Consider the following 16,155-nt stretch of genomic DNA (forward strand, 5'->3'; position numbering starts at 1 on the left):
TTAACTGGTAAATCCATTTGATAATGTACTAGGAATGTAGGTGATGTTATATCCTGTTTGATTCTTTCAAAATATTCCTGACACTCTTTTGTCCACTTTAGTTCTACACCCTTATTCAACAAATTATACAACGGATGTGCAATTGTAGACAAATTCTGGAAGAGATTCCCATAAAATGTTACTAAACCTAAAAGTTATTGTAATTCCTTAACATTTTCTGGCACTTTTGTTGATTGCACAGCTTTAATCTTCTCTTTAGTTTTGTGAATACCTTTGCCATTTATTGCAAAACCTAAGTATTCCCCTGAATCAACTTCTGAAATACATTTGCTCTTATTTACTCTAATATTATGTTCCTTCAACTTCTTCAGAACTGTTTGCAATTTTTCTCAATGTTCTCTTGTGTCTTTACCAGCTATTAAAATATCTTTAAAAATGAATACTCCTTGCATTTCTGGAAAAATCCTAACCATAGTTTGTTGCCATATAGCTGGACTACTTGCAACTCCATAAGGTAATCTCTTTGGTCTAAACAAACCTAAGGATGTATTTACTGTACATAATTCTTGTGAAGTTTCATGTATGAGAAGCTGTTGAAATGCTTGTCTTAAATCTAATTTAGAAAAAACATTGCATCCCGACATAGTTGCAGACATGTAATTCAGATTTGCTAATGGATGTTGAGCTACTTGCAGTTGTGAATTCAACGTTACTTTGTAATCTCCACATAACCTAACCTGTCCACTTTCCTTCACAATGGGAATTAATGGTGTAGCCCATTCTGAATATTCAACCTTTTCCCAGGAACCTTCATTTTCTAATCTGATTTCTGTTTCAACTACACTTTTCAATGCATACAGTACTGGTCTGGGAGCACAAAATCTAGGAGAACTGTCAGGTTTCAAAACTAAAATTGTCTTTGCGTTCTTTACTGTACCAACTTTATCTTCAAGTACGTCTTGAAACTCTGATATGATATTATCCACAGATATTTCATTTATGTGTTCATCTTGTCGACGTGTAACCATCAAAATACCAGGCCAATCTAACTTCAAACACTGTAGCCAATCCAAACCTAGCAAAGTTTGTCCATTACCTATTATTACTGTTAATGGCATTCTCTCTAAATTCTTTTCTTTGTACTGTACTTCTACATTCGAAGCACCTGTTACCCGAATATCAAAACCATTATAACCTTTCAAAACTCTATTTGTACCTTCTAATAACAAATTAGGAATGTTTTTAGCCGTTTTCTCAGACATAATTGATATATCGGCTGCTGTGTCAACTTGCATCAGAATTGGTTTACCGTTTATGAATACTTCTACCATGATATGTTTGTTTGCACCTTTGTTGACGGAATTAATGTGAAACGCAAAATCAGTTTCTGACCTAACCTGAGTATCATGAACATTTTCTGCTTGACCAATAGTATCAACTGTAGCATTTATGTTCTTTGAGTACTGTTTAGGGAATCTACATGCATTTGCAAAATGACCCATCTTTCTACAATTCTGGCATGTTAGTCCAGTAGCAGGGCATTTCTTTGCTTCGTATGCAAGATGATCAGTTTTACCACACTTATAACACTTGGGTTTTTCCTGTTGTTTCTGTGTATAGGCCTGATTCTGATATTTATGAACATTAGTGTTAGGCACTTTTCTATGACTAGGCTTTGACATATTCCATCTCTGATTCTCATTGTCTTTCCACTTAGAACCTACTGTATTAATATTAGAACTCCATTCTATTGCTTGTAGAACTACCTATTATGTTACTTTACCTATTTGATGTTTCCAAATCTCTGACTGTTATCAATACCTTTTCTAATATTAAATCTTTATCTTGCAATAATTTGTTTCTTAGCTATTGTGATGTGCAATGTGCAATAACTTGTTCTATGATAACATTTTCTAACTCTAGAAATTCACATGAAACAGCTAAATTCTTTAGTCTAGTAACAAATACATCTAAACTTTCATTTTCTTTCTGATAGGGTTGTGCAGTAAATTGGTATCTTTCAAAAAATTTATTAACCTGAGGAGCAAAATATGTGGTAAGAGCCCTAATCACAACTTCACTTGTGTCATCTCTACGTTGCAATGTCTTAAACACTTCCCGAACTTTCCTACCTGCTCTATGAAGTAATAATGTCTTCTTTTGTGCATCTGTCATGTTCCCTAATGCTTCTAAATAAATCTTAAATTCCTCACACCACTGTTGCCATCGTGTTGCTACAGAATTGGGCTCAGCTGGGATGTTAAATTGTTCAGGATGTTCAATGTCAAGAGGCATTTTGATTCTTACCTTAATACCTACAATAGGTTACTGTTCTGAAGTCACTTTGTATCCTACCTTTTTTGTATCCTACCCAACCTCACAATACACTTGATTTTTCTTTGTTTTTGGTTGTTTGATGAAATTCTTCTGTTCTGCTGCTTTGAAAATCTTCATTGGGCTTTTTTTTTGGGCTCAAGCCATGTCATCCTGATGGAAGGTTCCTTCAGTAGCTTTCTTTGGATATATTTGACTACCATAATATTCCCTAAGAATTAAACTAAAGGTTTTCACAGAATTCTAATTTCTGGCGCGAGTACCCTAAAGGTTTCCCTTTAGAATATTATATATCAACAGAGGACGCATGCATTAACACGTCACATGGCCATCTGCACCCCACCTAGCGTTTACGCTTCGAGGGGGAAAGGTGGCGAAGTAACTGAGATGCCATTCCAAAGTTACCCTACCTTCGTTACTGTTACGGTACTCGCAACGTAAACAAACCCTCCGCCATGCTGTGTGATGTCACGTCCGTCCCCATTCCTTTCTAGGTGGCTCATAACACAGCTTGTTTGTTCCCAGTGATCGACCTTTATCTTGTGCATCCTTCGCCATGTCTCAACCTTCTGCATCGCCTTCTTCTGGAAAGTTGAGTACTAGGTTCTTGTATTGTTTAAATAAACTCTGGCCGTAGAGTATCAAATTTTTACGGTAAAATCTTGTGTTTTGGGGCCGAGCTGTGCCTTGCCCGGAGGCGCCTTTTTATGGGGCAGCTGTTCACTTTGCTTGCGTTATTTAGTTAGCCAGAACAGCCTTCCCGGCCTTATAACTAATTAAATATCATTAATTATTTAGTCTCCATTATTAGGAATTAGTTATATTATACCGATGGTATTTTTCGGCGCTCTTAGTTAGCCGACCCCATACTAGTCTTTCAGCCTAGCATAGGCCGCAGCCTAGTGTTCATGTTTGCTTCTGCATGATACAATAAGTGTTCCTAGTGTTATGTTAATGAAGATATAGGCATTTTTAAACACATACAAGATTCAGTGTTGCACATTTCTTTCGCCTTCTAGGGACCATACAAGGGACCGTGCCTGGTCCATCCATATCACACCCCCTAACCCAGTTTTGGGACCTTTGTATGCTTCCTTATCTCCCCTGTTACCTTAGGGTAACCTCCCTCGGGGTAGCTTGCTATTTCTTAGCCCCTTACCTGGAAATATCTTCGGGCAGGTTAGGCTAGATCGTTCTTCCCTCTTCCCTCCTATAGTTTATGGGGGGACTTCGGATAGAACCCTAGAGTACCTATCGTTCATCCCAGTCCACCCTTAGGGAACGCCTTTCCCTTTAAGTATCGACTGAGACTGAAGGTGGAGGGGCCCTGCCCTTCCCCCTAGACTGCTCTTGGTTGGGACACGTCCCTTCCTCCTGTAGTCTAGCGATATGTCTCCCCAGCCCTCCCTAATCTAGGAGGAGTTCTCCTGGTTTAGGTTAGGCCTTGGGGGATTCTGTTTTATTATAGTTTAGGACAGTACACCAGTTCTGTTCCTACTCTGAGCTAACCTACCCTAGGGTTGGAGAGCGCTTCTCTCCTGCGTGGGTAGTATAGCACCTAACAGATTCCCCCACTCCTTGGGAGCTTTAGGGTCACGACCCCTTCTGCCCCCTCAGTCCCCTACCCCCACTCTATCCCTTTGTGTTAGCTTGCCTTCACACCCCTGTCCGCTGTCCTACAATTCCCCCTCAGGGAGAATTGTAGGTTAAGCTGTGCTCTCCTGCTTGGCTGGCCGCTCTGCTACACTTCCCCCTCATAGTCGAACTATAGGGTAGTGTTAGTAACCGTCCTGCCGGCAGAATATCACCCTCCCCTTCCCCCTTTTAGAGTGTCCTCTGATCCTCCCTTGGATTACCATAGGCACCCAGCCATCTGCCGGCTCCCTACCGCCGGGCGATAGGCATATCCCTTCCTATCATGAGTGCACTCCTTCCGGAGGGAAGCCGGTCGGGTATCGGACATTACCCTTCCCCTCTCCCTCCTTATCTTTCTCTCTTCTATCATGGTGCAGGTCCACAGCCGCCTCCGCCTGCTGGCGCTAGCCGCCGGCACACCAGGTGACTTCCCTACTTCATAGGACGTTCCTATCTGAAGATTACCTAAGGCAACAACCTGCCGGTTGCCGGGGGCCGCCGATCCTTGCCTCCGCTAGCCGCCGCCCCTTGCCGCCGCTAGCTGCCAGCACCCCAGGTGACCTTCCTACTTCATAGGATGTTCCTATCTGAGGACTACTTGTGGCGACAGCCGGCTGGCTGCCGGGGGCCGCCACCCCTTGCCGCCGCTGCCGCCAACTTCTCAGACAACCTTCCATCTTATGTACCCAGCTAGGTTCACCAACATCGACAGCCTGCCGGCTGCTGGAGACCACCGCCCTGCCAGCGACCTGCCTCCGTGCCGGCGGTCGCCCATATAGGTGTTTCCTACCTCTCTGCTGCTCAGTGTGTAGCCTTAGATGGATTCACCCTGCCGGACCGGCCTCCGGCTTGCCGCCGGCTTGCCTGCGACGCTCTTGCGGCTTCCAGCGACAAGCACCCCTTCCCCCGGCTGCCGGCCCCGTGCCGGCAGTCGACCTATACATCTGTATAGCCAGACTGATCTTCTTTGCTATTTCATGCCTTGAAGACAGTGTCTGAGCTGTACAATTGTACAGTACAATGTTTCCAGCATACTCTATGCTTCTCAGTGCAGTCTCTTGCCGAGACCTACCCAAATATAAAGGGGTTTATCCTATTTTTCCCCTCTTTTCTCTAGGTTCTGAACGATTTCAGACCCTCTCCACTCTGTAGACAATTCCTTTATAAGGAAGCCTAGTTTGGCTCCCCCATAGGGATACCATTCCTGTATATACTCCACGTCTCAGTTTGGACGGAAAAATAAAACCAAGTCAAATCAAATTTCATTTATTGAATTTGGGTACGACTGTTCGTATAGCACTCGGACGTTGCTGAAACACTATGTCTTTACTTAAGGCATTTAGACTCTTTATACATACACCATTACATTTAAACAATCATGATAACTACATTTTGCTGATCCAAACAAAAAGCTTAATAACATCAATTTAATTTCTTGTTTGTTTTATAAAAGGTTGTTCGTTCAGTCCAACGTCCGAAGCTGAATGACTTGTTCACCACCTAAGACCAACCGAGCAAAACTTACTGACACGCCACCTACTGGACATTCCATCCATAAATGAAATTAATTTTCCTCTTATTTATAAATTCAAACGTAGAAAATTACATTTCCCTCTCCTAGATCCTTAGGTCCTAAGGAATTGTCGGCAGAAAAGGTCACGGTAACTGGCTGGATGGAATTTACAAGTATGTGTCTTCCTACTTCTTTTCTAGCTCACCTATCCTGAGCTCACATAAAACACAGAGCTAAAGATTAATGAATCTCAAGTTTAAGAGTAATGTAAGACATAACTCTGTTTTCCATGTACTCATGTTCTCTTTCTTTTACAGTAGGAGTACCCGAATTGTGAAAACTCTTTCTGTGTAGTTCGCCGCCCGACCCATGCCCCCTGTACAGCAAAAAAGGGCAACTTGAAGTATTGGGATCCACAGTCCTGCTCAATCTGCAAAGGCCTCCTTGATGAGGCCAGGGACAATGCTCGAGAGAAACTGCGCAAGTGGGTGCGCGGTTTCCAGAAGAACGCCACCGGGCCGTATCTCCCCAGGGCCATGCTTTTCCTGAAAGCATCAACAAACTCTGTGATTCCCCAGGATCAGATCCCCTTGGTTCAACTGACCGTTGAGCCCGACATCGAGACTATGCTTAGCAAGTGTCGTCTGGACGAGGTGGAGAAGATGTCAGACATGTCCGACAACACCAAGAGGACCCTCATGGGTGAGGATCTGGAGGAAGAAGAGGATCATGTGGAGTACCCTGATTTGGAGGGCGAGGTCGCCCCACCACCTCCGGCAGCCCCTGTAGTGGTCGAGGAGCCAGTCCCCTCCACCTCCGCCGCCTCGCAGCCCCTGCTACCCGCCACCGAAGTTGCCATCCGGGTATTGGTGGCGCTGATGGACGAGAACCTTAATAAGCATTCTGCGGAAATCACAAGTCGTTTGATGGGATGAAGCAACCATAGAAGATCTCGGTTAAGGACCTTCCCTCATGCTCGGAGTCTAGCCCCTGGAGGTAAGCCGAGCATATGCCAATTACAACTGGCAAAATCTTTATCAACAACAAGTTAGGGTCTATCCTTTTGGAAGAAGTGGAATTCTTCCTCAACTTTGAGGCTTACCCGGACTGTTACGTCCGACTCAGGTTCGAACCGGCCTCCAAGGAGGAGACTGAGCCCAAAGAGGTGATCGTTTTTGATCACTCAAAAGCTCAAGCCATGCTGGCAGAATGCCTGAAGAGTCGCGGTTTCACCAACTCAAAAATGCCGGCTCTGAGTAAGAAGCACCCGTCCTTTCTTGCTCCCTCTTCTGCGACCTTACCCTTCATGGAAAAGGCCTTCCTTGGGGTCATGAAGGCGGTAGAGGAAGGAAAGCCCTGCCCTACCCTGGAGGAGTGTAGGCCTCTCTCCCTCGCCCTTCCCCCGACGACAGATTCTGGAAAGACATACAGTTTACCTTCACGGTCGGGAAGCTGGAACCTGACGTGGCTGGACGTCAGTTCAATGAAGATCTTCCGAAGCTAAATGACCACCTTCTTTGTCGGTAGCAAGAGACCAAGGAGAGACTAGCTGCCTCCCTGTCTCACCAAATTCAGCTCTAGGTCATGGCCGGGGACGTTACAGTCCCAGATCTTTATATGGTTCTCGCAAAGACCCACCTAGTGATTGTGATGAAGAACTTGTACAGCTTAATCTGGGCCGAAGAACCTGCAGAGAGTTCGTGTTTGCCAAAACAGCAGTAAAACACGAACCCCGGAAACTAACCTCTGCCAACATCTAGGGTAAGCATCTCTTTCCACCTGCTCTGGTGAAAGAGATCGTTGACAGGCCGCTTCTGAGAATCGGAACCTTCTCAATAAGTGGGGCATGTCCCACAAGAGGAAATCCTCTCAGGAAGAAGGCCCTCAGCCTGAGAGGAAATCCTCCAAACCTAGACCCCAGCAGCGTCAACAAAAACGCCAGTTTCTGGCTCCCGCTACTCCCCAAGTGGTCGCACAGCCGCAACAGACCTTTCAGGTGGTCCCCAACCGGTGCTGTCGCAATCACCGGTCTTCAGCCCTGGCTACGAACGACAGTCCTCTACCTTTCGTCCCAGAGGTAGAGGCTCCGGCAGAGACTCCTCGCGCCGTCCCTCCAGGGGCAGAAGAGGAAGGGGAGCTAGCGGCCGAGGTGGCAAACCCTAGGGAAACCAGAAGCAATGAAGTGCTTCCAGTGGGAGGAAGACTCCGCCACTTTCAGGATCGCTGGACCTTCGATCCTTGGGCACATAGCATCATCAAGAAGGGACTGGGTTGGAGCTGGACAAACCACTTCCAACCTTCCACTAATTCTTCCAGCTATCAACCCCCCTTTTGGAAGAATATGTCCTAGAACTCTTGAACAAGAAGGTGATTAAGAGGGTAAAGTCCACTAAGTTTGAGGGAAGACTGTTTTGTGTTCCCAAGAAGGACTCCGACAAATTCAAGATGCTGACTCTTCAACAAATAAGAGCCCTACTGCCTCACAAGGCCTACACGGGCTCAATAGACCTTGCGGATGCCTACTGGCACATCCCAGTGAACCACGATACTTCCTCCTACCTATGATTCCGGCTCCAACGAAGAAGCTACGCCTTCAGAGTCATGCCCTTCGTGCTCAAAGTGGCTCCGAGAATCTTCACCAAGCTAGCAGACACAATCGTCCATCAGCTACGCCCTCGGGGCGTCCAAGTGATGGCCTACCTCGACGACTGGCTGGTCTGGTCGACTTCGCCAGAAGAATGTTTGAGAGCTTGCAGCAAAGTGACCCAGTTCCTGGAACATCTTGGTTTCAAAATAAACACCAAGAAGTCTCGCCTCGCTCCAGCTCAGAAGTTCTAATGGTTAGGAATCCATTGGGATCTTCAGTCACACCGCCTTTCCATTCCACTGAAGAAAAGGAAAGAAATAGCAGGGTCTGTCAGAAGACTTCTCAAATCCAAACGGATCTCAAGACGACAGCAGGAGCAAGTTTTTGGCTCCCTACATTTCGCCTCAGTGACAAATCCAGTGCTACGAGCACAGCTAAAGGATGCCTCAGGAGTCTGGAGACAAAACGCATCCGTCGCTCGAAGAGATCTCAAGAGACCCCTACCAAACAGGCCTCGCTCCCTTCTAAGCCCGAGGTCAGAAGCAAGGCCCTTGAAAAGATCCATCCCTCTCCAACTTCCACCTCCATCGCTCAAAATCCACACAGACGCTTCTCTGGTGGGTTGGGGGGGGGGGGGGGGGTCACTCCCATCAACGGCAAGTTCAAGGAACATGGTCTCCCCTATTGAAGACGTTTCACATCAACATCTTGGAGGCCATGGCGGTTCTTCTCACCCTGAAGAAATTATCCCCGCGTCCCTCGATACACATCCGTCTAACTCTGGACAGCTCGGTAGTATTCAGATGTCTCAATCGTCAGGGCTCGAGATCGCCCCACATAAATCAGGTGCTATTACCCATCTTCCACCTGGTGGACAGGAAGAAATGGCATCTGTCTGCAGTTCATCTACAAGGATTCCGCAACGTGATGCCGGAAGCTCTATCAAGGACAAGCCCCATAGAGTCGGAATGGTCCCTAGACGCAAGATCATTCTCCTTCATCTCTCGTCAAGTCCCAGAACTACAGATTTACCTCTTTGCGACGAGCGACAACAAGCAACTTCCTCGATATGTGGCCCCTTACGAGGACCCCAAAGTGGAAGCAGTGGACGCCATGTCCCTGGACTGGAACAGATGGTCCAAGATTTACCTGTTCCCTCCACCCAACCTTCTGCTGAAAGTCCTCTCCAAACTGAGAACCTTCAAAGGGACAGCAGCCCTAATGGCTCCCAAGTGGCCCCAAAGCAACTGGTTCCCCCTAGTCCTGGAGCTACAGCCCAAGCTGATCCCCCTGCTGGGCCCAGTTCTCTCCCAACAGGTGCAGAAGTCGACTGTCTTCGCTTCATCAAAAAAAGTCAAGGATCTTCATCTCATGGTTTTCTCTCCCTAGCCGTGAAGAAAAGGTTTTGGATCTCGAAGAAAAGTTTGGACTTCCTAGAGGAATACAAAACAAAGTCTAATACCCACGTCAAGGCGAAAAATCCTACGGAAATCTCCATAGAGTTTTGCATGTCCTTCTTTATTCACCATCATGGACAAGGCTTAGCAGCCAATACGATTTCCACCTGCAAATCGGCCTTGACTAGACCACTTCTATACGCCTTCCAAATAGATTTATACAGCGAAATCTCCAATAAACTCTCGAAGGAGTGTGCTAGACTCCGTCCAGCACCTCCACTGAAACCCATCACCTGGTCCCTGGATAAGGTGCTTCAATATGCCTCTAGCCAGGACAACAATTCCTGCCCTCTGAAAGACTAAACTCAAAAAGTAATCTTCCTTTTTGCTCTCGCCTCGGGAGGCCAAGTCAGTGAAATAGTGGCATTATCAAGAGAAGAGGGCCAGATACAGTTCGCCGACACGGGGAAACTTACCCTCTTCCTTGACCCCACGTTTTTCGCTAAAAATGAACTTCCCACCAAAAGATGGGGCCCTTGGAGAATCTGCCCCCTGAAGGAAGATTTTTCTCTATGCCCAGTGGAGAGTCTTAAGGGGTTTCTTCGAAGAACTTCAGACTTTGGCGAAGGACAGCTTTTTAAAGGAGAAACATTGGGTAGTGACCTGTCACTAAAACAACTAAGAGCGAAAATCATCTACTTTATTCGCAGAGCGGATCCTGACAGTACACCCGCAGGTCATGATCCTAGGAAAGTCGCCTCTTCTCTAAATTTCTTCCAAGGAATGTATTTTGAAAGCCTTCACAGGCTGGAGGTCCCCTAGAGTTTTCTTCAAACACTATTCAAAGCAGGTGCACGAAGTCAAGAGATTTGTGGTGCCAGCAGGTAGCGTGATGAAGCCGGCTGTTTAGTGCTGCGTAGGATAGGGAGTTTTTTCGGGACTTCAACTCAAACGGGTGCCTGTGTTGACCCTAGTGCGATACTTAGTGATTTCAAGGGACACTTAGTGTCACTAATAGACTGTTCTTTATCAAGGTGAAGTGACATAGATTCTTACATGTGTGTCACATGTTCTTGGACATGAAGTGTATTATGATTTTAAAAGACTGGCATTCCTCAAGGAACTGGTGATTAAGGCAAAATTTTTCCCTTTCAGATTCTGCATTACCGTCTTACTGAAAATATATGTTTATTATCCAATATTATTATTGTACATAATTATCCATATTTCCATGAAATTTTCAAATAAAATATGTATTTTATTTACCATATGCATCTAATTTCACTCCTATTTTTACATGAAAATATATTGCTGTTCTTGTTTTATTAAACCTATTTCTAGAGTTTATTATAGGTAGTATACCTACTACCTTACAGTATATACACTCACCTAATGGTATAAAATTTTTTCCTACACAAATATTTACATTTCTGATCTGTCTTGAGACCGGTACGATCTCTTAATCCAGGTGAGTCTTTCCTCGTCAGATTACTTTGAGATGTTCCTCTTGTCCTATTAGGACCTTCCCTGCCAGGGGGGCGGGAACCCAAGTCATTGTGATGCCACTGGTAGTGACATTTAACGGAGATGTCATGGTCTCTTCGGTCACCAGACCGAGGGAATGTTAATCGGAGTAAAAGGCACTTGAAATGGGAACAAATCCACGATACATTAATTCTCTAGTACACTTCCATCAGCACGACATGGCTTGAGTCCAAAAAACGAATTATGAGCAAAGCGAAAGATCTATTTTTGGGTGAGATGGCCATGTGGTCCTGATGGACCCGCCCAACTATTCCAGTTCAGCCTGCCAGGCCCCTCCCTGTTGTATTGTATTGCGGAGGCTGGTTGTAAGCTAGAACGAAACGAGGACGGACGTGACGTCACACAGTATGGCGGACGGTTTGTTTATGTTGCGAGTACCGTAACAGTAACGAAGGTAGGGTAACTTTGGAACGGCACTACAGTTACCTCGCCACCTTCCCCCTCGAAGCGTAAACGCTAGATGGGGTGCAGATGGCCATGTGACGTGTTAATGCATGCGTCCCCTGTTGATATACGATATTCTAAAGGGAAACCTTTAGGGTACTCGCGCCAGAAGTTAGAATTCTGTTAACCCTGGATAGGTACGGTCCTCGGACACCCCTTTAAGGGTATACTCGGACGCGAACGACCCCGACGCCAAAAAAAATTCTTGAAAAATCAGTTTTTGCAGTAACCTCTTTTTTTCTTTTGCCAAAAAAAACTTCAATGAATGCTTAAAACAACTGTAAAGATAAATACTACTCATCTGCAGAAAAACTATTTATTATAAATATTTTAAAAAATTAAGTAGAAAAAAAAAAGACCTGACATAAAAATTCATAAAAAAAAAGTTTATACAAATATACACAAATCCTTTTAGGAATTGATTCTTGAATGTTTAGGACACATCTTGATGTATTTTGGATGAAGTCAGACCCATGGAGGTGAAGATCTGAAATGAGAAAAAAAGGGTAACTTTTTTTGGCCAAAAAAAATTGTCCAAATTTCATGAATTTTTTTGGGTACCCAAATGAAATAGGAAGTGGCTAATTTTTTTAGGGAATAAACATATGTTATCCTAAAATAGAAATATGTAAAAAAATCTTCATTATTTTGTAAATTACATTTATATCAGGGGCCATATCTAAAGGTAATTTTTTGAGTACTTGGAAATTTCGTAAAAAAATACATATATTTAATATATAATATGATATTTATGCAGGTAAAAATATACCAAAATATCACAAATTCTATAGGGAACAAGAATATATATAGATAGGGCAGCTTACGCTTCGGATATGTCCACAAAATGGCCGCCAACCACACTGACTCAGACTCCCTAATCTGCCACTTGAAATGTAGGAAGGGTATGTCAATTTCAAGGTGTTATTTACTAATCTAATTATTATTGGATATGCATAAAAATTGTATGGTGGGTTGCTGGATAATTGTCGATTATTTTACGACTATAAAATTAAAATTCTGACCCAAAAAATTTTTTTTGAAGGGAAATAAAATCGAAAAAAAATAATGTAAAACAATATTTTAGCTAAAAAAATTTGATGATATTCAATCAAAAAAAAAGTAAACAAAATTTTCCGACAAATAAACATCTAGAGGAATCATTACTCTGTGATAGTTCCTTAGTACGTAGTAATTTTGAAAGAATTGGGAAAAAACGAAAAAATGGCAATCACCGGAAAATCGAACACATACCTATATATACGCCATATCTGGCTAAAAAAAAGATAGGCATGGGTAGCCAGATCATCTAGAAACACTTTCCAACACTATAAAAATATAAGTTTTGCGACACTACTTGCCAATTCCTTACGGTAACATGACTAAGCAAAAAAATGCAAAACAAATAAAAAGGGGCACTCGTGGAAAAATGGCCATTCTAATATACGGCATTTCAGAAAAAAAAAATTTCAGCCACGTGCTAGGCAAACCATCAAGGCATATTTTCCGACAAATAAACATATGAATGAAATATTACTCTGTGATAGTTCCTTAGTACGTAGTAATTTTGAAAGAAATGGGAAAAAAACGAAAAAATGGCAATCACAGGAAAATCGAACACATACTTATATATACGCCATATCTGGCTAAAAAAAAAATAGGCATGGGTAGCCAGATCATCTAGAAACACTTTTCAACACTATAAAAATATAAGTTTTGCGACACTACTTGCCAATTCCTTACGGTAACATGACTAAGCAAAAAAATGCAAAACAAATAAAAAGGGGCACTCGCGGAAAAATGCCCAACATTCTAATATACGGCATCTCAGATAAAAAAAAAGACATTTACGTGTTAGCCCAACCATCAAGGCACACTTTCTAACACATAAACATGAAAAAAAATCAATAATATACGGCAATTCCTTACTACGTAGTAAATTTTTACAAATATTGAAAAAAAAACAGAAATTGGCAACCGCAGTTAAATACCCAATATACCAATAACTACGTCGTATCTGACAAAAACAAAATCACGCATGGGTAGCCAGATCATCTAGACACACTTTCCAACATTAAAAAAGCAAAAGTTTTACGACACTATTTGGCAATATCTTACGGAAAAATGACTTGGCAAAAAAATTAAAAAAAATTAAAAAGGGACACTCGCGGTAAAATGCCCGACATTCTAATATACGACATCTCAGATAAAAAAAAAGACATGCACGTGTTAGCCCAACCATCAAGGCACACTTTCTAACACATAAACATGAAAAAAAAATGAATAATATACGGCAATTCCTTACTACGTAGTAATTTTTACAAATATTGAAAAAAAAAACAGAAATTGGTAACCGCAGTTAAATACCCAATATACCAATAACTACGTCGTATCTGACAAAAACAAAGTCATGCATGGGTAGCCAGATCATCTAGACACACTTTCCAACACTAAACAAGCAAAAGTTTTACGACACTATTTGGCAATATCTTACGGAAAAATGACTTGGCAAAAAAATTAAAAAAAATTAAAAAGGGACACTCGCGGTAAAATGCCCGACATTCTAATATACGACATCTCAGATAAAAAAAAGACATGCACGTGTTAGCCCAACCATCAAGGCACACTTTCTAACACATAAACATGAAAAAAAAAATGAATAATATACGGCAGTTCCTTACTACGTAGTAATTTTTACAAATATTGAAAAAAAAACAGAAATTGGTAACCGCAGTTAAATACCCAATATACCAATAACTACGTCGAATCTGACAAAAACAAAGTCATGCATGGGTAGCCAGATCATCTAGACACACTTTCCAACACTAAACAAGCAAAAGTTTTACGACACTATTTGGCAATATCTTACGGAAAAATGACTTGGCAAAAAAATGAAAAAAAATGAAAAAGGGGCACTCGCGGTAAAATGGTCCTCGTGGTGATGAACGACATTTTAACTAAAAAAAAAAACATGCACATGGTAGCCAAACAATCCACCAAGACTTTCCACAACTGATAACCTATACAAGTTGAACCATTCTACGACAATTTCATAATACGTAATAACTTTGATAATTATGCAAACTACCTCAGAAGGGTAAACTCGGACGCGAACGACCCCGACGCGTCTCAGAAATCGGGGAAGGAGTACAGCTACAGCAATGCACATCTGGACACTACTAGAGCGTGTAGGGGAGACACCTCCTGCAGGTCGATCACCCACAAATTCAGTCACAGGGGTGAGTCACGTGAGAAAAACCTGTTTTTTTTTGACGCTCGGGGTCGCAAACGACCCACCGTACCTATCCAGGGTTAAAACTCTTAGTTTAATTCTCTGGGAATATTATGGTAGTAATATATATCCAAAGGAAGCTACTGAAGGAACCTTCCATCAGGACGACATGGCCTTCTCAACCAAAAATAGATTTTTCGCTTCGGTCAAAATCCATTTTCCTACTCTTGTCCGTGGATCTACAAACGCTCCTTTTCTTTTGCTGGCCATCGATCTACAAAACCTCCAATGTTTCTTCTGTGCGACTTCGTCCCATCCTTGTTGCCAATTGTGGCGTTGGGTTATAGGATGTCTAATGAAGTCGCCATGATGTTTACCTGCAATTAGTGAAGAATTATTAGTAATTATTCCTCAGCTGATCCCATCCATGATCGTCAATTTTTCGGTGGGATTTAATGATACGTTGGTATTCTTAAAACACACGTTTAATGATTTCTTGTGAATACATTGCTCTGTGGCAGCCAACTCCCAAGAGAGTGGAGCGTCATAAACAATCTGACAAACCAAAACATTGCCAAACAACAAAAGATCATCGTTCTCAAATGCTTAAATCCTACTCCAGTAAAAAACTATAAAGAATCACATCCTATCTTTGAGGTAAATAATAAATGCTTGAATCTTAATATCAAAATAAATCATTTCACTTATATACACAGCATAACATATTTTATCTATGTAATATGATGCAATGTTGCACAATACATGTAACACTTGAAGTTATACAGTACATTATTACAATAATACATGATACCTACCAAAACTCAAAGTATGGTTGTAAGTAGGTCAAGGACAGTGGCCTCTTAAATTGCCCCCCCCCCCCCCCCCGAGAAATTGGTTTATTAAGAAAGTCTTTTAAGATTTTCGGTGATCAATGTATTCTGGAGATGTGTTTATTTTTTCATTCTACCTGGTTTTAAGTATTGTTCTCCTGTCTGGTCTTCAGCTGCTGATTCTTATCTTAACTCTGGAACGGTATGGTGGGTCGTCCGCGACCCCGAGCGTCAAAACAAAAGATGTTTTTCTGACGTGACTCACCCCTGTGACTGAATTTCTGGGTGATCGACCTGCAGTCGGTAACTCGCCTACACGCTCTAGTAGTGTCCAGACATGCATCACTGTAGCTATACTCCTTCCCAGATTTCTGAGACGCGTCGGGGTCGAGCGCAACCGAGTTTACCCTTCTAAGGTAAGTTGCATAATTATCAAAGTTATTACGTATTATAAAATTGTTATAGAATGGTGCAACTTGTATAAGTTATCAGTTGTGGAAAGTCTTGGTGGATGGTTTGGCTACCATGTGCATGATTTTTTTTTTAGTTGAAATGTCGTTCATCACCACGAGGACCATTTTACCGCGAGTGCCCCTTTTTAATTTTTTTCATTTTTTGGCCAAGTCAATTTTCCGTAAGAA

General features: G+C 42.7%; 1 protein-coding gene across 1 annotated transcript; it reads right to left on the reverse strand.

The window, feature by feature from the left end:
* Positions 1-389: 389 nt before the first annotated feature.
* Positions 390-1,502, reverse strand: LOC137618941 (uncharacterized). The gene is made up of 2 exons (XM_068349145.1): positions 938-1,502; positions 390-538 (listed from the first exon to the last, which is right to left on the reverse strand). The coding sequence occupies exons 1-2, from the start codon at positions 1,500-1,502 to the stop codon at positions 390-392; spliced, it is 714 nt and encodes a 237-aa protein (XP_068205246.1).
* Between the last annotated feature and the right edge of the window lie 14,653 nt (positions 1,503-16,155).

This window comes from Palaemon carinicauda, chromosome 25, assembly GCF_036898095.1.
Source record: "Palaemon carinicauda isolate YSFRI2023 chromosome 25, ASM3689809v2, whole genome shotgun sequence".
In the NCBI taxonomy this organism is placed as follows: domain Eukaryota; kingdom Metazoa; phylum Arthropoda; class Malacostraca; order Decapoda; family Palaemonidae; genus Palaemon; species Palaemon carinicauda.

Bases quoted from the DNA above. Each gene is read 5' to 3' on its own strand.
- LOC137618941 (XM_068349145.1), bottom strand. From the start codon at position 1,502: ATGGGTCATTTTGCAAATGCATGTAGATTCCCTAAACAGTACTCAAAG. The intron at 539-937 runs GTACAGTAAAGA...ATACATCCTTAG, and splicing joins CGTACTTGAAGATAAAGTTG to GTTTGTTTAGACCAAAGAGA.